The 23,006-nt window shown below is 48.0% G+C and overlaps 1 protein-coding gene across 38 annotated transcripts in view; it reads right to left on the bottom strand.

Moving 5' to 3' along the window:
- The window catches only part of ANKS1B (ankyrin repeat and sterile alpha motif domain containing 1B), a 1,028,517-nt gene that overhangs the window by 2,097 nt on the left and 1,003,414 nt on the right, over positions 1-23,006 (bottom strand). For 19 of the 38 annotated variants that reach the window (XM_023509216.1, XM_012801222.2, XM_012801223.2 and 16 more), the window contains 2 exons: positions 14,358-14,525; positions 7,300-9,181 (listed from right to left, as the gene is read on the bottom strand). In XM_023509216.1, coding sequence (XP_023364984.1) covers positions 9,071-9,181; positions 14,358-14,525 — 279 coding nt within the window. In that variant the 3' untranslated portion in view covers positions 7,300-9,070. Of the gene's footprint in view, positions 1-7,299; positions 9,198-14,357; positions 14,526-23,006 lie in introns of those variants that run through there. The other 19 variants (XM_023509217.1, XM_023509218.1, XM_023509222.1 and 16 more) reach the window with 3 other exon arrangements.

The raw sequence follows: 23,006 nt of genomic DNA, 5'->3' as shown, positions 1-23,006 counted from the left end.
TACCCTCTCCCAGCACTCTCCCGTCTTGGAATTGCTTGTTTCCTCATTGGGGTCCCAGTAGATGACACGTTCCAGAAGGCTGGGCCTCAGGAAACCCTTGGTGGGTGACGGGAATTCCCATGTGCCCCTCCCTTTCAGCGACGCTGTGGTGAGGCCATCAAATGGTGACATACCACATCACCAGCGTTTTCTTTATCTTCCTGTTTTAGTTCGGTATTTTACTGTGAAACATCAGTAGGGGAAAGTAAAACTACTTGGATAAAAGGTTTGCTACCAAATCATATGGAATGATTCAACACATCACTGGAGTGTTTTAGTCAGCATGTACGGCCGTCTGTTATTCAGCAAATGCTTTATATTATTATAATTTACTTACAGACCTTTACAGAAGAAGAAAATGATTTTGTCATCATTCTTAGTCTGTAAAGATTGTCCCTGGAATAGATCTTTGCTCACAACTCCTCCCCTCAGGACTGGAAATATATTAATGCTAGCCAGCTATTAAGCACGTGCATTAGAAAATCAGCTGCTCTTGGGCCATGAGTTTAACTGTGGAAGAATTACTGTGTATGTTCACGTGGAGGCCAGAAGACGTGGGCCAGATGGGCCCCATCAGAGACCAGGCCTCTGTAGTCGTTTGACGACAATGACTTGCTCCTGAGTTAGACGAGATCGTGGGAAGACCAGAACTGGGGAAATTTTCATTTCAATTATGATTCAGGTGAATGAGTGCTGAGTGAGGCTGGTGCTCACTGTAAATTCATTTATGAGGTCAGGCCCTCAGGATTGGGAATACCGCTTATCACAAGGAAATGAATAGAAAATCTGCCCCTATAATTTCCCACGACCCAGGGCTAGAATATGTAACTAGAGAGGGCATTCGGGGCCTGTGTTTGGAGCAGGTGGTTCCCAGAGACTGATCAAACTGGAAACATAGTAGGTGCCCATTACCAAGGTGCCTGTTCCGAGGAAGGTAACAAACGTCCATTCATCATTCACCTGTTCATCATTCCCGTAGTTACGGCCTGTCCACTCTAAACGGCCCCGCCCACTCTAAACGGCCCCGCCCTCATCCCCGTCTGTCACAGTCGTCAGTGGATTTGCAGACTGTGCAACCACAGTGTTTAGAGAAAGAACTAAAGCCCCAACTAAACCCAAAAGATCCAAATATGATTTTCTTTATAGAAAGGCCCAGACCCACTAGGGTGTAAGTCGTGTGTCAGTTACAATCGCAAATAGGATACTCCTGGGTGCAGTGGTGGGTGAACTCCAGTCTAGGGGTCACAAGGCTTGGGCTTCAGCAGCTGGGGAAGATCATTCATTAGCTTATGTGATGATTTTGGAGATGTTCTTCTTTCTTTTTTTTTTTTTTTTTGAGACAGAGCCTCAAGCTGTCCCCCTGGGTAGAGTGCCATGGCATCACGCTCACAGCTACCTCTAACTCCTGGGCTCAAGTGAGTCTCCTGCCTCAGCCGCCCAAGCAGCTGGGACTACAGGCGCCCGCCACAACGCCTGGCCGTTTTTTGGTTGCAGCCATCATTGTTGTTTGGCAGGCCCGGGCTGGGGATTCGAACCCGCCACCTTAGGTGTATGTGGCTAGCGCCTTAGCCGCTTGAGCCACAGGCGCCGAGCCGATGTTCTTATTTCTAATTCACTTTCAATTAGCTGTGATTCTGAACTCATCACCTTGAGTTTATCACCCTATTCTCTGTCAATTTCTGAGACATAACAAATCATTTTTAGGAAGAAGGAAGGGGAGCTACTGTTTTGTTTTGTTGCAGTTTTTGGCCGGGGCTGGGTTTGAACCCACCACCTCTGGCATACATGGTCAGGGCGGGGGGCCCCCTTCTCCTTTGAGCCACAGGCACTGCCCCGGGAGCTATTGTTTTGAAGGCCTTTTATGTGCCAAGCCTTGGGCCAGGCACTTCCTATACATTATTTAATTGAATTCTCACAACAGTGCTGCAAACACTTATCTCTCTTTTGTAGGTGTGGAAACAGGTGCAGAAATGTTAAGTCCCTGCGGCCTGGTAGCTAAGTGGTGAAGCTGGGTTTTGGGTCCAAGGCAGTCTGCTCCTCTGGCTAACACTGCCTGCACCTCCCCACTGACCCCCTTGGGCTGGAGGATCCAGGAGCATCACCTCAGCTCCGTATTCCCCTCATTCATTACTCATTTCACTCATCCACTGCACACGTCAGGACGGTGCACCAGTACCGACCTCGGACGCCGTCTCTGCTTCTCAGGAGCTCTACTTTTGGCGTCTGTCTCTGTGCCTGCAGATTGCTCTTTGGAAAAAGCATCTGGGGCCATTCTGAAGACAGCCAGTGTACAGCAAGGGTCAGGGGATACATTGGATTAGCCAGCACTTAGGGCCAGTGCCCAAGCCGCTCTCAATTCTCAAATGACTGCAGCCCTGAGCAGGGATGGTGGCAGTTTCTACTTTGAAAGATCCTGGGGTCTGTGCTTCCTTCTGCTATCTGATCTCCTCTTCCCTCTTCTCCTTTGTCTTTCATCTGGTAAGGTTTAATCCCTCAGAGCCTCCCTTTCCTTTCCTGACTTGTCAAGTAGGGAACAAACACATTTATGCAGAGATATTGTGAGACTTAAAAAAATGTCAAGCATCTGACATAGGACGCCATAAACAGCATAATAATTCTGTTTTGTGCCAGTTACAACCCCCCATTCCTGTGCTGCCCAAATCTCCGTGGTTAGCAAATGGGGACCTTGCTGCTTCTGCTCCATGGGCCGCACCTGTCGCTGGGCACCCTCCTATACGTCCCCTCCTCCTAGGCTGCTGGCTTTTAGGAGACAGACTTAGCAGAAAAGCTGTCATCTGCTCCCTTTTGAACTGTTCCAAACTTGATTCTCTTTGGGCTATGCATACACCGAGTGGTGGGGAGGGCTGGGACTGGGAGGGGAAATGACCTTGGCCTCTCTGTTGGGGCCTGTGGCTTGGAAACCTGGTGGCATCTGTGTGACTTTGGCTGTCAAGTGGATGTAAGTTCAAATCCTGGCTGCACTAATTTCCCATCTGTGCTACTTGAGCAAATGGCTTAACCTCCTCAAGGACCTACTTCCTAGGAGGCCTTTGGTGGGTGGAGCCACGTGGGCTCCCTGACTTCTCAGGGGATCAGAGGGCCCGGGACACCCAGGAGCATGCTTCTAACAATTTGTTGTATCTGGAATTACCTAGAGAATTAGAACACCTCCCCAAACCCAGCCCTCACCCCAGACCAATTAATCCAGAATCTCTGGAGGTGGGACCCAGGCATTACTAGTTTTTAAAGTTCCCCACGTGATTCCAGCGTGCAATGTAAGTTGAGAGCTGGGACCTCTGCACTTGCCCCTGGTGCCTGTAGCGCAGTGATGCCTGTACGCACCTGCTCTGCCCATGGCATTCTCAGCAGTGTGCTGGACAGCACACAGAAGTTTGGTGTGCATATTAACACAGCTGTGGGGTCTTTTCTGTTCAGATTTGGTGGTTAATGCAATTCCTGATGCTCCCACAAACAAACCTGGTGTATTAACAGCATTTCAACAACTGTTGCTGACCCCTGAATCTCTGCCTTCTGTGCCCACTCACCCCAGTCACAGATATACTTCTCCCGCCAATGGGAAAATGTAGCTGTGAGGCCATTGAAACTCTGTAAAGTCTCCGAAAGTCATAAAGTGACTTTAAGAGTTCACAAATAAGCGATGCATGGCCCACACTCAGGCCACAGGTGAGTTTTGTTTGGCTCACCTTTACTTTTTGCCAACTTACTGACAACATTTCAAAACCCAGTGACTTTGCATAAAAAAGTGCTTATTTCTGGACAGGTTTAGTGGTTTGTGCCTGTAATCCTGGCACTGTGGGAGGCTGAGGTAGGATAATTGCTTGAGGAGTTTGAGACCTGATTGAGAAACAGAGTGAGACCCCCATTTGCACCAAAAAATAGAAAAATTAGAAAAATTAGCTGGGTATGGGGGCATGCTGATAGTCCCAACTACCTAGGAGGCTGAAGTAGGGGATTACTTAAGGCTAGTAGTTCAATACCAGCCTGAGCAAGAGCAAGATCCTATCCTTATTAAAAATAGAAAAATTAGCTGGGCAGTGTAGCAGGCACCTGTTGTCTCATCTAGACAGGAGGCTGAGGCAGGAGGATTGCTTGAGCTCAGGAGTTTGAGGCTGTAGTAAGCTATGATGAGGCTGCTGCAGTCTAGTTCAGACAATAGAGACCCTGTCTCAAAAAAAAAAAAAAAAGAATCCGTATTTCTTAGAAAACTCTGTCAATGCAGGGTCTTCATTTCTGCCTGCCAACAGTCGCTGGAACTCAGCAGCAGCTGTCCCAAGACAAGGCACAGCCCCAGCCCACTCCCTCCCTGGGTCTGGACGCCCCTCGTGACATCTGAGTTTGCAGCCTGCCCCACAACCCACACCTGGAAATGGCCTGCTAAGATGGAATTGCTAATTCTCTTGTACTGCTTTCCCAGTCTCTCCGACTTAACACGTTGGGATTTTTTTCTTTCACAGGAAAGTGAGCATGCACTTTCGAGACTCGGAGAGAAATGAGCCTCAGATGTCAGGAAGCAGCGGATGTTGCCACTTCCTTGGGGGCCTCTTGACTTTCCTCACCGTGTGCCTTATTGCCACTTGTGAGGGAGAGAGACTGCAGGCTGCGGGCGGCTCTGCAGGGAGCAGGTGGTGGGATGCTGGATGGAGGCTCTGAGACGTCCAGAGGACAATTAAATTGACTGTTGAATATGGATGGCTCGGAATGGTTTTTATTACCATGTTGTGAGCTGACTGGATGTAAAAGCTGACTCCATCTCAGCGTGCTATCACTGTGGTGAAGAGACAGAACTTGGAGATTTTGTAAATGGCAGGACTCAGAACATGTGTGTCAGCGCAGCTGTACTGGGGGGGGGGGGTGTCTGTCATCTGACACCCACTCTCCTCTGCTGTCTGAACCCAGAAAGGACCCCTGGTGCTTGCAGCTGCCACCTTCCACCTGGGTGACCCCACTGGAGCTGATAAATGGAGGGTCTCTTATTTCAGCCTGATGTCTGAGTCTTTCCATCACTGGTCATTAACTACTCTTGGAAAGTCAGATGCCCCTGTGGCTTTTACAAACACAGGGCTCTCGGGTTTTGAAGAGAAAAATTATCTGTAGCTAGGATTCTTTTTTGAATTGCACACTGAGTGTATAATATTTTGGATTGGGACCAATCACCTTTGCAGAAGCAACTTGAAAATGGTGCCACGTGGATCAGAGGGCCCAATGAGCAGACTGGGTTCAGCTGAAGACGGGAAACAGTTGCGTGGCATCAGCATTTCCCAGGTTGGCACCATGGTTATAGGGATAATTTAACCACAAAAATAAGTTCTAGCTCACAGTTACTAAAGGCATCACACAGCATGCAGGACGGTGATTGGCCAGCAGGCCTAAACCAGTTCCCAGTGTGCTCTTGGCCTGCTTTGGAAATGGTTTCTGTGGGAAGCAAGACTGTTGCTGGGGTGCAGATGCTGGGGTCCATCTGCCTAGGAGAGGCACAGACAGCAGTTAGGTGAGGGGGAGTCAGGCACAGAGTGTGGAGTGGCCACGGGACCCTGATGCAGGTACACTCTGTGCTGGCCCGTGTGTGTAACTGTCAGATTGCTTAACTTTTACAGGAAACACAGTGAATAGCCTCCGTAAAAAGAGGACTTAAAAATTTAGCAGCCTGAAAGGCCTAATCCATATAGATTTCCGAACATGGCCATTATATTCCATTTCTCTGGGGTCTCTGGAGGCCAGACCACTTATCACATTTTCATTTCTTTTCAGAAATAGCTTAGAAGCAATGTCTGAGAATTTGGCCACGTGTTCTTTATCTAAGCCTGTCTTCTCCATTATATCTAAACATTACATGTACCAGTGATATTCCTAAGTATTCCAACTTGGAAAAAATCTGGTAAGCCCTGAGAAAAATCACTCCCATGACTTATTAATGAACTAACCAGGCATAATTTTCATAGGGCTCATTCTCTCAAATTTATCATAGAATACAACTTAATAAGAAAAAAATGAATGGAGTAATTGAATTCAAGTTCTTTTTTGAATAATGTTAGCTTTCAAAGAACCCCCCTCCCCGACCTCATGGTTATTACAGTTAGTGGTGTGTCAATTTTTCCTTCAAGAAAATTAGCTAGAGATTCCCTTCCTTAAAGCCTAGGCTGGCTGGCTCTCTGCTGTCTGCCCCTGCTCGGTCTGTGGGGCTGCCCTGTATGGACCTTCTGATCTCGGGGGGGTTTAGGCAATGCAGGGGGAGGAGTGGCTCCTCTCTGAGAGTCCCTGCAGCTGGCCATGTCCCTCACCTGGGGGGCAGCCCCTCCAAATAGCCTGTCTCACTGCCTGTCAGGCGGCTACCAGCTCAAGGATACCATCTCCCCTCTGGATTCCCTGCATGGTGCCAACCTCTCTGCGTGGCATCTATTTAAAAAATTTTTAAATTGTCCCAATTGAAGTGAGCCATGTGCTTCATGCTGGAACCATTACTGATATAAACACAGTACACTTTTGACCACAGAGAGAATAAATAAGAGGATTGCTGACCTCTTGGTGGTCAAGAAAGGTGAAAAAGAGGTCAAACTAGCCCAGGTGAAGCATTCCAACGAGAAATCCCAGCCCAAACCCTCCTTCAGGAAACCTGCCCTTCTCGGTGTGAATCTCACTCCTCATCTCAGGCTAGTTTTAGCTCCTTGGGGTTCAACTCCCCCCAGGGTTCTGCATGTCAGGCTGGGAGCAGCCTGAGATTGCTTTGGTGTGGGACTCTGAGGGTAACAAACTTGGATGGAGCAGTAGGGAGACCCCCCTGAAGGTCACCAAAGGCGGAATGTGAGTCAGGGACCGCAGACACCTGCAGCTCTAGCATGGCCTCATCGCGTGCACCTGGCAGCAGGCAGTTGGCTTGAGGAAAAATGAAAGAGCTGATGATTACTACGTAATATTTCTCCAAAATACCATCCATCTTGGACCATGACGTGATCCAGTTTGGTGGTCCTTTCTCCTTTAAAAGTTTCCATTTTGGCAATTCCTCCTTACAAGCCACTTTAATATTTAAACAAAGGTAACTGGGGGGATGTGGGCTGAAATTCAAGCCTCAGAGGCCAGTGTCTCTTTCTCAGACTGGTTGAACTTGGAAATGAGCAAATTTTCTCAACGATTTTGCCAATTAGAAAAGTCCCCTTTGCTGTGGGTGTTGAGGAGGCTGGGCCTTTGGTTCTGCTCCTACATGGGAATGGGGACGTGCTCACAGAAGGACGCCATGCACTAGTGGCTGTACAACTTCTGTTTTATTTTTGTGTGCTTTTTTATAGGATATAAATAATGACAAAAATTACAAAATTTATAACTGGAAGCCCAAGCTTATTTACACATACGCTTCTGTTTCAGCAAAGCTCCTATTTACTTTGCTCCTATACAATCTCCTCTTGGTACCATATTTTAGTGTTATTTGACTACATACATATCAACAGTGAATTGGCAAAATATATACAAAGAACTGTTCAGTTCAAGTAATTTAATATTGTATTAAAATTCTTCAACACTGAACTAAAACCATATACATTTGTCAGTTTGAAATAAAAGTTAGTTATTCTTCAAAACTCACCAACTGATGAATGTAACTGATAAGCTCAGGTTTAAAATAATATCAGTTAATAAAAAAAAACATTAAGACAATTCCACAATTTATCCATATCGCTATAATGAACTTCAAAATGATTCACAATATGATCGGTTAGAACAATATACATTAAAATGTTATTTTTTTTTTCTATAATGATATTGGTACTGTTCATATAATTTGATTCTACATAAATATACATTATGGTATCATACAAATACTCCACAGAGACATTAAAAAAATTAAAATACCTTAAAGAAACGTAAGTAAATTTTATTTAATCAAATAGTAAGCAAACTTTTTTTTTTATTTGTTTCAAGAAAAGTTTTATTACTTTGGAATTTCTTCTTCTTTTTTTTTTTTGCATTTATTTTTTTTCTAGAAAAAAAAATTTTTGCAATAGAATTTTATTAACACCTTTCTCAAACAAGGTTTCCATGACAGAAATCTTGACAGCAGGAGCCCTAGATTATTTGATTATTTTTTAAACATGTCCTTTAAAACACTGTGAAGATTAAAAAAACAATCTCTGCAGGCTGAAGGCTGCATCAGCAATTGTGGTTCTCCTGCTCTGGGGAGCAGTTCATCAGTATTTTGCTACGCCCAAGCCAGCCCTCTTGGTGGTAGCAGTACAAATTTAGTTACTTGAAATGAAACCAGAAATATCCCTCACAACTAACCTAGTTTTCTTACCAATGCATTAATGAAACATTCTTTTAATAAAAATATTTAATACAAGACACATTTTTTTCTGTGTATAATAAATTCCTCTGTTTTAAATCACTCTTGAATTTTGAACCCATCCTTAGATGTAAAGGTTTTCTTTATCTGACATAGGCAATGACATAAAAAATCCACAAATATAGAAACTGGGAAATGGAATTTCCTGGCAATCAAGGGGGGGGTGTCTTTGTCCTTTTGCATTCAATGATAAGTTGGCGATACCACGATTACACGGGAGCTTTATGGGGGAGGGCGGCAATTCTGTTCTGATTTTACCTTTAAAATTGCTGAGAGTGAAAACTACATCCAAGATTTTATGCTTTTAGGCAGTATTAGAGATCTCGGTATATTTTCTTTTTCTTTTTCTTTTTTTTAAATAAAAAGCGTTATCCCCAAACAAAGCAAAGCAAGTATGGGGCAGAGTCATTAGAAATACCTTGGGAGCGGTAGGGAGGGGAGTTGGGGCAGCAGGGAGAACCCGTCTCAACTCACGCCTCTCAGGGGCTGCGACTGGAAAGTCTGGCGTTTTCCGTCACTGGTGCAGAAAGAACTTCCCCAGGAATGGCCAGTGGCCTTTTGCCCGTGGCAAGGCCACAACAGAGCAGTCTTCCTCCTGGGCTGGGTGGACACGGAGGCGAAGGAAAGCCTCCGGGACCGCTTGGCGAGCAAGGCACCGCGAGGACAGGAGGACGGCGGGTATCAGAAAATCGTGGTTTCATACTTGGTATTAATTCCCCTCTTGGCTTCCTGTCCCGGCTCCACAATCCACGGCAGATTGGCCAAAGTCTTTTGCTCAGATGGGTCGATCTGCTTTAAAACAGAAAGGCTGATGCCTGTTATACGGTCGTGTTCGCTCTTTGGACACACTTTACTGCGTACGGACTCTCTGCAAGGTACCCAAAGGGTGAGAGGTGATGAGACACGGCCCTTGCCCTCGAGGGTACACAGATAGGGAGCAGAGACAGATTTCAGCACTGAGAAGTGAACTACGAGGGGAAGAGCCAGGAGAGCTTCTTGGAGGAGGTGAATGAGGCCCTGCCCCTCCCTGGCTCTCACCCTCCAGGGTTTCCATCCAAAGGAACCCCGGAGTCCTCACCATGCCTCCTGCGCTGATGTCATTTAGGTCTGGGTTCATAGGTCACCTCTCCTGGAGGCCTTACCAGGCCTCCTTCAAAATAGCAACTCGGCTTCTTGGCTCAGCTTCTCTGTGTCACCATACTTACTGCCCTACATATGTGTTTATTCTTCATCCTCCGTCACAACGTTGTGTGTTGTGAGGGCAGGATTTTGTCCGTTTTGTTTATTGCCATTTCCCCCATGCTCAGAAACTTCTGGCAACCCCGTAAATAGTAAGCACACACTAAAGTCTTGTTGAATAAGTATTATTTCAAGAAAGAAGAAGGGAATATTTGACTGGAAGAGGGAAGGACCAGCAAGCATTTACCTGGAGAAGCTGGGAGGAGGTAACATACTTTGAGGTAGAGGGACCAGCATGGGGCAAAGTCCCAGAATCACCACATGCAGAAGGAGCTTCAGACCCTTATCTCTCACCATAGATGAAAATCCACTCAAAATGAATTAAAGACTTAAATGTAAGATCTGAAGCCAGAACGTACTAGAAGGACACAGGGGGGAAATGCCACAGAGCATGGGTCTGAGCAAAGAGTTTTTGGGTAAGACCTCAAAACCACAGGTAGGATGGCTGGGCGCGGTGGCTCATGCCTATAATCCTAGCACTCTGGGAGGCCGAGGCAGGTGGGTTGCTTGAGCTCAGGAGTCTGAGACCAGCCTGAGCAAGAGTGAGACCCTGTTTCCAAAAACTAGCTGGGCATTGTGGTGGGCACCTGCAGTCCCAGCTACTTGGGAGGCTGAGGCAAGAGGATCACTTGAGCCCAACAGTTTGAGGTTGCTGTGAGCTATGATGCCATGGGACTCTACCGAGAGTGACAGAGTAAGACTCTGTCTCACAAACAAAAAAAACACAGGCAAGAGAAACAGACAAATAGGAGTATAGTAAACTAAAAAGCTTCTGCACAGCAAAGGAAACATTCAACAAAGTGAAGAGACAAATGACAGAATGGGAGAAAATATTTGCTAATTATCCATCCAGCAAAGGATTAATAGCAGAATATAAGCCCCAAACCAAATAATCCAATTAACAAATGTGGGCAAAAGACCTGACAAGACATTTCTTAAAAGAAGACACACAAATGGCCAACAGGTATCTGAGAAAACGTTCAACATCCCTAATCACCAGGGAAACGCAAGCGAAAACCACAACGAGATATCCTCTCACTCCAGTAAAGACGGCTGTTATCAAAAAGACAAAAATGAGCGGCAAGGGGGCAGAGAAAGAGGAACAATCCCCTACTGTTGCTGGGAATGCAAATTAGCACAGCCACTAGGAAAATAGTATGGAGATTCCTCAAAAAACTAAAAATAGACGACTGTCTGATCCACCAATCCCACTGCTGGGAGGGATTTCCTTTCCAAAGGAAAGGAATTCGGTATGTCAAAGAGATATTTGTAGGCCTGTGTTTATTCACTGATGCCTGTGGAATCAACATCTAAGTATCCACCAATGAATGAATGGATAAAGAAAACGTGGCTCACATACATACACCTGATGGAATATTACTTGGCTATTAAAAAGAATGAAGTCCTGTCATTTGCAACCCTACAGTTGAAACTGGAGATCATTGTGTTAAGGAAAGTAAACCAGGCACAGAAAGACAAACATCTCATGTTCTCGCTCATAGGTGGGAGCTGAAAAAGTGGATGTCATGAAGATAGAGCGTAGATTTCCAGAGTCTGGAAAGAGTGGGGGAAGGGTGTGGGAAGAGAGGTCAGTTAATGTGTATAAATAGTCAGATGGAAGGAATAAGTCCTTGCATTTGATAGCAGAGGGAGCAGACTATAGTTAACAATTATTTATTGTATATGTCAAAAATAGCCAGAAGAGTAAATCTGGAATGTTCCCCACACAAAGAAGAGATAAATGTTTGAGGAGATGGATATCCCAGTTACCCTGATTGATCATCACACACTGTATACATATGTCAAAATATTACTGTAGCCCCCAAATATATACAACTAATATATATATACATTTTAAAAAGTCCTAGAGGTAAGGGAAAGTAGCCATTTGAGGGCTTAGGGTCAGTTCTCAGAGCTGCGGTAGGGCAGTAGGGGAGATAACTGAGGAGTGGTAAGCAGGGCCCTAGTCAGGCTGAGAGTTCTCGACCAAGGATAGCAGCGTGTTCCTGCAGCTAGCTCCCAGGAGCCCAGAGTGAGATTTGCACCAAATCACTGCCCCCTCCTTTGGTGATTCTGCCCTGCCATGGCCACCTGCTGTGGTCAGGGATGCTGGGGCTTTGGGCAGGACTCTCCCTCCCATTCCTAGTGCACCCTGAGTCCTGCAGCCTGCTGGGGGACCCCCTGCCTTCTACCATGTTTGTCCTGTGTCCTCATGGGCTGTGGGAAGACTTCACTTGCTCTTAGGAATCACTGAAGATTTGTTAACAAGAAATGCCTGGCGCTAAGGGACATCAAACATGGATGTTGGTTGATAAGAATGGATTTTTTTTTCTTTTGACAGAGTCTCATTATGTCACCCTCAGTAGAGTGCTATGATGTCACAGCTCACAGCAATCTCCAACTCTTGGGCTTAAACGATTCTCTTGCCTCAGCCTCCCAAGTAGCTGGGACTACAGGCACCTGCCATAATGCCCAGCTATTTTTTGTTGCAGTTGTCGTTGTTGGTTAGCTGGCCCAGGCTGGGTTTGAACCCACCGACTTTGGTGTATGTGGCTGGTGCCGTAATCACTGTGCTACGGGTGCTGAGCCAATAGGGATGGATTTTGAGCCAGGCAAAGATCAGTATTAGTCACCATACATCTTCCTATTTCCCAGGGACAGCATCGAGCTGAATGTTCTATGAGCCCTTATGGCACCTGACCGTTCTTTGTGTTCTGCTGGGAGGAGTGTTTGGGGACCAAGGTAGAGTTAGACACAAACAGCTGGCAGGAACAGATTTATCTGGCTCACATGAAGAGGAATATAATATCAAAAACATTCTGTAAATCCCTGGACACTTAACCGCCTAATTAATCTCAAAGATGTATTTGTTAAGTCCATCCCTGGGCCCTCATTTCTTCATCCATAGGTATTCACTGAGCACCTGCTATGGCCTTGGTCCCAGTGGTGACAAAACAGAGGAGGTCCCTGTGTGAACATGAAACCTCTATTTTTGTGGAGGAAGATAGATAATCTACAAGTGACAAATAAAAAAAAATCAATCATAACTGCTACCCAGAATTAAAAGCGGTGCTCAGGAAAAGCTGAGTCTGAGTGACGAGATGGAGTCCGCCATGCAGAAATCAGAGGGTGAATATTCCAGGGTGGCGGGGAACAGGTGGCAAAAGGCCTCAGCTAGGAGTGAGCCTTATAGAGTCACAGGACAGGAAGGCCAGAGCACCAAAGAGGAGTGTGGTGGGAGCTCGGGTTCCAGGTGTTCAAGGGATGGGGGCCAGGATGTGACCTCTGCTGTTTTGCAGAGGGCAGCCCGAGGCAGCAGGCCTGGCAGGAGGTAGCAGTGGCTTAGACTAGAAGAGTGATGAGGGGGGAGGGGCAGAGTTCACAGGGCTGGCGTGGGGGGATTTGCTCCTGGGTTGGACACAGAGGTGAGGGCAAGACAGGCGTCCAGGCTTGGAGATGAGGGCCTCAGCAGCATGGAATGGCTGTGCTGAGTACCGGGCTGGGGAAGATGGAGAGAGAAGCCGCTCTGAAGGGGAAAATCAAGAACTCTGTTCTGCACATCCTGAGCTTCAGAAGTCTGGTCGGCAGCAAAGTGGACATGGGAAAGAAGAAGGGGAGTGTGTGAGTCCTGAGCTGGGGGTGGATCGGGGTTGGAGATGGTGAAGGGGAAGCCTGTGGGCTGGGGGGGTCCTAAAGAGGGCACAGCAAGTGAGTAGAGACCCCAGAGGGGGTGCGGCTCCCGTGGTGCTCGCTCATGAGTGACCGGCCTGCAGAATGGCCTGGCTGAAGAGCAAGACCCCGCAAGCAAACTGTCAAGGAGCAGGGGACAAATGTTGGAGGGGATGATGTCACAGTTGTCAAGAGGAGGACAAAAGAGGGGCCAGGAGGAAGTTTGTAAAAAGGAACCACATGGTCCCCAAGGGAGGTGCCTCCCTGCAAAGGTTAAAAATGCCTGCTCTTCCCCTATGAAGGGAGGGCAGTGGGAGAGGGAGAGAGTTCCAGATGGAGGGATTGGGGCCAGGCAGCGGTGCATTCTGGGGGACCCCAGGGTTTCTAGGGTGTAAAGCAGCCAGAGCATAAACCAGATGGGAGGCTGGCCCTTCCAGCTCTGGGGCTTCCTGACTACCAGAGGAGGTGGATTTGAAGTCCTGGGAGCCTGTGGGGACAGGGTGTCTGCAGAGCTGTGGGAGGGAAGGGGAGGAAATTCCTGGAGGTAGGCAGATGAGAGGGGGAGAGCTCTGCTGCTGGAGAGAAGGCCCCTTGGCCTCTCACACAGCACAGCAGCCGGTACACTCAGCTTTCTCTAGTTGGGGAGCAGGGACATTGCCACTCTGAACCTCTGTAGACCCCCATGGAGGCTAGGGCCTTGCAAGAGGTTTTGACTCTGAAAGGCAGCCAAAGCCTCAGCAAACGTTTCTCCCAAGCTTTCCTGAATCTTCGGGAGACATTCACTAAGAACAGCAACAGCAGCAGCTGCCAGGGTCCCTGACCAGGTTGCTACAGGTGAAAGTGGAGTTTTCTCTGGAGCCTCCAGCTTCAGGGAGGTGGCCCCCAAGACCTTGTGGGAACCAAGCTGAGAGGATGATGGACACACAGGTGGCGGCCAAGGGAAGGATGAGGAGGGGCAGGCCTGGGGTCTAAATGGCACCCACACCATCCAGCGCCCGGTGGGCAGTTCCCGCTCCCTCCTGTGCAAGGTTCTCAGAACACCCCTGTCTTTTCTACTTACCACGGACTTGCGGATGCTAACGCGGGGCTTGGGGATGGGTTTGGAGGGTTTGTTTTCAAAGCTTTCCGGAAGTGTGGAGGAATGCCCCCCTTTTCTTGCTTGTAGTGCTAGCTGGTAAGCGACTTCGAACGCCTGTCCCAGTGTTAGGATGATTTCGTAGGCTAGATTCTGCAAGAAAAATGAGAAAGCGTTTAGTAGGGCACGTGGAAGATCAGAATGACTCGGATGGCTGAGGAACACCGGGGGAGGAGAACTAGCCAGGTACCTTGAAAGGCTCCAGCAGTGACTTGGAGGAAATCTAGGAACAGGACACCCCAGGGCTAACTGAGGGTCTACCCCAGGCACTGATGCGGCTCCTGTGCTTACAGCTCACAGCCCCTCAGGAGCCAGCTCCCCAGTTAGGCCCACGAGGAGCAGGGCCCATGACCCACTGGCCCTAGAGCCTCCTCCTAGAGCTCCTTTCCATCGAGAGCTCCCCTCCAACCAAGGTCCCCTCTATCCAGAGCTCCCCCAGGGCAGCTGCCTTGGAAGGGAAGGGGTTACTTCTGGGGTTTCTGCCGAGTTCTGGGAGTGCCTCAGCCATGCCTGCAAGGAGGATCCCACACACTCCACGGGAGGTGTTCCTGAGAAGTCTGGGGCTTTTTACCTCAAACATCTGTGGTTCAGCGGAACATCTACGGAACACAATCAAAACCTAATTTAGGCAGAGGGGAGAGGCATTAGTCATGCTGGGGTGGCGTCTCACAGTCCCAGCAGCCAGCGTGCAAACAGCGCTCCAGCAGGGCCAATTATCCTTCTATTTCTTGAGGCTTTGGCTCTCCCTGTGGGGCCACTCTATATTTTATCACCAAATCAGCAAGAGACAGGAGATTCTGTCAGGCCAGCGCCTGGAAGAAAGGGTCTTTTCTTTGGACCTTCCAGAAACCTGTCTCTCAAGATGATGTCGAGCTCTCGTCTCTCCTGCAGGTACACGCTTTGATGTCCGCCTTTCCTTCCCAGCACAGCTCCATCCTGACCTCTCTCACCCAGAAAACATGACATGGTCTGACCCCAAAGAGGCACACCCAGAGGTCAGAGTGCGTCCAAGCAGCAGATGTTTCCTGGTCACAGAGAACCTTAATGCCACGGTCCTAGCTGAGGACAGGAGAGCTCTGTCCCAGGTTTTCATCCTTGGCTTCTTACAGTCACAGAAATATTCTGCTAATGCTGACACTGCAACGGGCCCTCTCCACTCTTGCCCACCTCCACTCCAGCCAAGCACACTGCAAGCCCAGGCCCCACGTTGCTGGGGAGAAGTGCATGGGATCATTCCCACTTGATGAGGAGGGAGCAGGAGGTGCAGGATGGCTTTCCAAGGCCAAGGGGAAGAGGCCCAGGGCTTCTGGACTGACCAGGTGTCAGATCACTGCCAGACCAATTGGGGGAACCCAGTGGGGGAATCACCTCTGAGCTTGAGATTTGGCTTGTCAGAGGGGCGTCTGTCCCGTGAGCTGCTTGTTAGGAAATAATGGTCCTACAAGATAAGACACTCGCTTGTTGGAGAGATTGCACCTTGCACAGCAAGCTAAATGCTTCTCTGCAATGAACACTGAGCCTGTGTTTGCCTCCAGGGATGAGTCAGACTAGTAAATTAGTAACGCACAGGCAAATGATAGTGGAGGAGGATGAGGACTGGGAGGCAGCTCCGACCATCACTGCACAGAGAAGGCTGAACTCTCACCACTGCCTACACTCGGCACTCACGTCACCGTCTGCTCTGCCCCTCAGTGCCGCGTGGGTCCCCTCTGAAAGGCAGGCAGGGCTTCCGACTCCTCTAGTCTCTCAGAATGAAGTCACAGGCTTTTGATCTTGTTCTCTGCTACTGTGGGAGATGGTGGATCCATCTGCCAGGGAGGAACAGTAGAGATTTGTGCCTTGGGTGGAAATTGGATTCTTTAAGATGAATGTGTGAGATTCAGCGCTTCTCTAACATGTAGCCTTTAGAAGCTGCAACGGTGGGACTTAATGAGTGTGAATTTCTTCATCATTAACCTAAAAACAAGTTCCTGTAAGTGAGATCTATGTAAGGCTCCGGCGTCTTCAAATGAAACTCAGAGATGCTCATTTGGGCGGTTCAGGTTTTTCTCAGGACTATTACGAAAAGCCTGAAGGGTCTGAAAGGGAATGGGTTAGAAGTTCTATCTTTTCATTTTTAATTAGCTCCTGGAATTAGAAAACTGCTCAGATAAGACAAAGAGAACGGACTGCGGGATTAAATTTTCCTGCCAAATGGCTTCTTCTGGTTTGGTTGGTGTTCTCCTTGACATCTTTGTTTTATCTTAGAGAGCTTTATCATGTTCTTCTATGATTGCAGAGAGAATTGGCCACTGTGATTTTCCCTCCTGTTCAGGAGCCTTATGGCTTCAGGATGATGCTGGGGGTTGGGGGACCTTGGGTCCCAAGACAGGCCAGTGGGGGTCAGGTGCTCAACAAGGGGCCTGGATGGTGGAAAGCGCCCCCTTCAGGTTGATTTCTCCTGTCCCTCCTCATGTCACCCTGCCTCTTCTATTATCATCCTCACCATTGATAATTAAATGGGAGGAGAGGGCCAGACACAGCGGCCCATGCCCGTAATACTCTGGGAGGCCATGGCAGGAGGATCACTTGTGCCTAGAAGTTCAAGCCTGCAGGTAGCTGTGATGATGCCACTGCACTGTAGCCCTGGTGACAGAGTGAAACTCTGTCTCAAGAATAAACAAGCAAACAAACCAAAACAAATGGGAGGAGAGTTGTTATTGTGACAGAAGATTCTACTGGGACAAGGCTGAAAATAATATTGTAATGTTGGAAAAGCTCAGGTGACAAGCCTTACTCCTTCCAGCCAGCCACGCCAACCCCAGTGATGCTGTGTAGCATTAAGAGCCAGTGATGCCACCCAAAAGATCTGAAAGCCCAGCTGGTCTCTGCCTTCAGAGATTTCAACAAGTCTCTCTTGCCTTGTATGTGCAGGAGGCCGGGGCCCAGGCCCTGCATGCCCTGAGTATGTGGTTACTGGAAGAATGAACATCCAAAGGACAAACTGGAGTGACAGTGACATAACTACTTGTTACTGCAGCCTCTCTACCATAGGAAGAGAACTTAACAGGTGTGCGGCGCTGGGCCAATCATTACAGTCATCTCATTCAAGTCTCACACAGCCACGGGCAGGGTATCCGTCCCACTTTCCAGATGAGGCAGCTGAGGCTCAGAGAGGTTAAGTAACTTACAGACACCACAGAGACAGAAAGGGAAGCCATTTCCCTTGGCCCTGCCCAGGACGGCAGCTTGCCTCCGAGATGGCTGCCACTGACTGCCGGCTTCTGTGCCTGCCAGCGAGTTGGCCTGCTCAGAGGTCAAGTCTGTTCCTTGAATCTGGATTGGTTTTTCTGATTTGCGTGGCCAGTGTGTGACACAGCAGAGGCAGCCTGTTGGCCCCTGAGAGGTTGATCAGAGGAGTCTTGCAGCTCCCTCCTGGGTCTCTAGGATCACTCGCTCTGAGGGAACTGGTCGTGGGAAAAGTCCGACTGTCCTGAGATCACCGTGCTTCTAGGATGTCCCAGCTGGACACAGGAGAGGCTGCCTGAAGAGGAACAACAAGTTCCAGTCATCCCAGCCCAGGCTCAAGGGTTGGGAGTGAGGGAGCCATCATGGACAGTTGAGCTCCAGCAGATACCACATGGACCAGGCCCAACGCCAGACAGAGCCCTGGTCTGTCCAGCTGGCCTGGCGTGTCCAGGCATCTGAGCCTCCCTGGTTGAGGCTCTGGATGCTGAGCAGAACTGCTGTGCCCAGCCCAGACCCCTGACCTCCAAAGTCATGATCATAATGAAGTGGACGTTGCTTCATGCCACTGCCTTTGAGGGTTGTTACACAGCAGTGGATAACGCAGATGTCCTGTAATGCTAAGAAGGCCGCTCAGACCCTCCCTGAGGCAGGGTGAGGGGAGCCACCAGCCTGAGAGCTGAGAGAAGGCTGATCCTGGAGCCACCTCACCTTTGCTCCAGCTGTAGGGAAGCCCCCTGATGTCTGTGGCCCATGTGGCCCCTGGGACACTGCAAGCACTAAGGTGTCCCTTCATATACGCTGGCTCGAACTTCAGAGCTGCAGTGTCCTTCCCAATCATGCCCTCATCTCCAGCGCTCCCGCCCTGGGGCATAAATTCAGACTCACTCAGCTTGACGTTCATTCCCTCCCGTCTCTCAAGTGCTGGAACCTGGTCTGTCTCTGACCTTGGCGCCTCTTGGCTCACGCAGCTTATTGGAAGATGCTTGCTTTGGCCTTTTGAACATAAGTCTCTTGAGACATATTTATTGCGGCAGTTGGCCCTGAGCAAGGATTTCTTACCTTACACAGACCACCAAAGAAAGAAGACAGCACGAGTATGTGTATGTGGGGGGGTGCATGTGTATGTCTGGTGCAGGCGTGAGGTTAATTACCGCAAAGAGCATACTGCGAGTCTGGTTTATTTCATCTTCAAATGGGGATGATGCTGTAGCAGTAGCCACCTTACTGGACTGTCCTGAGCATCACTACTAACAGTGTGCAATCCAACAGTAATACTGGCCGACACTGACTCTGTCCCATGTGCCCACGTGCCATGCTAAGTGCTCTCCGAAGACTCTCTCTGGGTTCCCAGGACAGTCCTGTGCTGCAGGTCTGTTTCTCCCCCCATTTTACACAGGAGATGATGAAGCTCAGAAAAGGGTAGATAACTTGCTCATGAGGCAGCACCTGGCAGAGCTGGGGGACTCCAGGCATCTGACAGGTTCTGTCTTGACCACTATATCTCAGAACTCTACTTGTGATAAAATAAAAGACTTCTGTAAGTGTTGAAAAAAAAGCTGAAAACATTAAGTCATGAAATTCCTGGGTCATCCTGGGACAAGGGTACCCAGGCCTGTTTGCCTGGGTCTCGTGCCAGGACCAGCTGAGTGGCAGCCTCCAGCTGAAGGGGGTCCTTGGTGACGGGAACAGAACCATCAGCACAGGGATGCTTAATCTCTGGGTGCCCAAAGATGCTGGGAGGACCATGGGCAACACTCCCATCCTTAGCAGCAGCTATGTGGGATGTAGGGCGGGGAATCCCAGTTCAAGGGGACATCTCCCAGGGAGCGCATCAAATCTCCTCCTCCCTTCTCCCTTTCCCCAGGGCTTCTGATCTATCAATTAAGGATTGCTACATTACAGGATCTTAAAGAACCATTATAACTGAAAGACAGATCCTACTTATACTGAGGGGACACAAACTTGCTTTTCTTCTGCCACCTGCAGAGGTGCAGGGCAGCTTATATTTCCTGCGGTGTCCCCAAGGCAGCTGTGGTTGTGGTTTATCATCGCCAGGGATATTGACCACGCTTCTTTTCTTTTTTGAGACAGAGTCTCACCCTGTTGCTCTGGGTAAAGTGCCATCAAAGCTCACTGCAACCTCAAACTCTTGAGCTTGAGTGATCCTCCTGCCTCAGCCTCCTGAGTAGCTGGGACTATAGGCACCTGCCATAATACCTGGCTAGCTTATCTACCTTTTAGTAGAAACAAGGGTCTTGTTCTTGCTCAGGGTGGTTTTAAACTTCTGAGTTCAAGTAATCCATCTGCGTCTGCCTCCCAGAATGCTAGGATTACAGGTGTGACCCACTGTGCCTGGCCCTTACTAAGCGTCTTGTGTGTTGAGGCCTGTGCCTCACCTATAGCATCTAGGAAGTGCTCACCGAATGATGCAGGGGACGGAAAGTCTCCCAGTCCCCCATCACTTACCTAGGAGGCTAACAGAGAGACAAAGGCATGTCTCCATTGTCCCCCTGCAAACTTCACTGACACTGTGCCCAGCACACTCCTTAATCTGGTATTGAAAAGAGCACAAAGCACATCATCTGTCCTTCAGGAACAGCTCTGGCTACCCAGGTAATTAATGTATATTAACTGCCACATGACTAGGATTTTTCTATGCAGTCATTTAAAATGGAAATTGAGTTATTTAAAAGACTTGTTCTAAGATTGTGTGTTAAAATACATGTATATATACACACGATGGCATCTGTATATATGCCCAGAAAACGGATATCTATCAGGATGCTACTAGAAGTTATGGCTGAGCATTGAAATTATGGATGATTTTTCTCTTTATATTTCTTTGTGTGTTTTAGATTTGACTTAAATGAAGATGAATAATTGTTATAATAACAAATAATCCTTCCATTTGGATGAAAAGAGAAAAACCTTTGAGTTCAAAATAATCTTATTCATCCTTCATGCATAATCTCAGGGTTCTTTTTTTTTTTTTTGGAGACAGAGCCTCAAACTGTCCCGCTAGGTAGAGTGCTGTGGCATCACAACTCACAGCAATCTCCAACTCCTGGGCTCAAGCTAGTCTCCTGCCTACGCCTCCCAAGTAGCTAGGACCACAGGCACCCGCCACAATGCCTGGCTATTTTTTGGTTGCAACCATCATTGTTGCAGGCCTAGGCTGGATTCAAACCTGCCAGCACAGGTGTATGTGGCTGGTGCCTTAGCCGCTTGAGCCACAGGCGCCGAGTCATAATCTCAGGGGCGCTGAGTGTCTCTTTGATCTCTGATGGAGAGTGATTGCTGGTCTTGTTCTTTAGCAAGACCTAGGCCCTGTCTTCAGGTATACCGTGGATCACCTCACGCGCCAGTGGGCTACCTGTTCATTTGGCCAGAATCTTTTAATTTTTTTTTCTGGACAGAGTCTCTCTCTGTCACCACCCTGGGTAGAGTGCTGTGGTGTCATAGCACACAGCAACCTCAAACTCCTGGGCTTGAGCAGTCTTCTTGCCTCAGCCTCCTGAGCAGCTGAGACTACAAGGTATGCACCATCATGTCCAGCTAGTCTGTCTGTCTGTCTCTCTCTCTCTCCTTTCCTTCCTTCCTCCCTTCCTTTCCTTCCTTCCTTTCTTTTGTAGTAGAGATGGGGTTTACCTTTTGCTCAGGCTGGTCTCACAGTCCTGAACTCAAACAATCCACCCACCTGGGCCTCCCAGAGTGCTAGGATTACAGGCGTGAGCCACCGCTCCAGGCTCTGGCCAGGCTTTTAATCTCACCTCTTCCAGCTGTCTTCGGCTGCCGGTCAAATGCAAACAATGCCCCATGGGGACCCCAAGAGGAAGCATTTTCCTTTCTGTGTTCTCAGTGGGGTCTCCAGAAAGAGGCTACATTTTGCCGTACCCCTTGTTTTATAAGACCTGGGGTAAGCCTGGTCTACAACTTGCTTCACCCACTTCCTGAGGCAAAAATAGCTTGGAGAATATTCTGGGCATATTCACACAATTTATTGACATCTCTTTAGCTCTATCTATAGTTAGTTCTCTCAAGTACCAGGCAGAAATTAATCTTCATAAATTATATTTATAGAAATAAATATTTCCCCATCATGGGTTTTTGGCATTTAGAGATAAATACTAGCAACCCTGCTAAGATGGCTGTCCGGGCTAGAACTGACATACGGATTGGCCGAAATGCAGATAGCTTCTTTAGGGCTAATTTCAGCTAACTGAGAGAGTCACGAAATCACTTTTTCTCCTTCCATACAATAGGGGGTCCCAGGAGAGAAGTTTGAAAATACAGAGAATAAAGACGTCCATAAAATTCTCCTATAAAATTCCACTGTTGGTGGAATTTTTCCACTGCTATTTTGATGTGTTTTCTTTGTATATAGGCATATAGACACAACTAGTTTTATATGCCATATGAATTTAAAATTAGAATTATACTTTATGACTTTACTAATCATAAATCAGAATCGTTGCTTTTTCATGTAACATACCATGGATGGTTTGTGCATAGCATTACACGTCCTTCAAAAAGGTTTAACTTCTTGCCTCCCTGCAAGGACAGGAGGTTGTGCCCTGCTCGCTAAATCATGATTTTTTTTCTTACAACATTGCAGGTTCTCCATGGAGATCATGCACTGTGGCCTGTGGTCACCTGTCCTAAGGTGGCTGACCACAGGCCTCTCACACCCATCTTAGAGGGTCTGGCCTGCCCTGGCAGAAGGGAAAATAATCTTCATCCTGTTGCTTGGCTAAGATTTGTGGAAAGGGGGTGCAGAAGAGACAGGTGTCATCTTTTCACCTCTTTTCCATCCTCAAAAGTAAAAAATCCTAGTGAAAGGAGCAGTAACTGGTGAGGCCTTGGAAATGTGGCATTCTTCATATTCAAACCTTTTTTATTTTAACTCTTGTTGTTTAAATCTGCCTCAAAAGGACATGTCCATTTCCTTAGTTTGGCCAGCACAGGAAATATCAATGACTTTTTCTTTGCTTATGGAAGATGCCTACCTAACGGCCCGAGCTCAGCATTCTGAAGGGGTGGATGAGAGGTCACATCTCCATACTGACCCCATGTTCACACACACCAACGTTCAGAGCCCAGCCCACTGACCCTCGTCTGGGAGACCTTAGCCCGCTAGGTGCTGGTCTGACCCCAGGATTGTGTGGCTCTGAGCTTATTGTTGTCTGTGTCCCTACATCTCTGACTGGACTATAAGCCCCTGCATGGCAGGGACCTGGGTGTGACACATGGTAATGGTAGGCACTCAATCAATATAGGACTGCATTTCATAGGGGATTTGATGTTTTTTCTTCAGGCGGGAAATAATATAGCAGCAAGCACATAAAT

Source organism: Otolemur garnettii, unplaced genomic scaffold, assembly GCF_000181295.1.
Source record: "Otolemur garnettii isolate 467f Iridium unplaced genomic scaffold, OtoGar3 scaffold00007, whole genome shotgun sequence".
Taxonomy (NCBI): domain Eukaryota; kingdom Metazoa; phylum Chordata; class Mammalia; order Primates; family Galagidae; genus Otolemur; species Otolemur garnettii.
The sequence above is the reverse complement of the archived record's forward strand: the minus strand, read 5'-3'. Positions and strand labels throughout refer to the sequence as shown.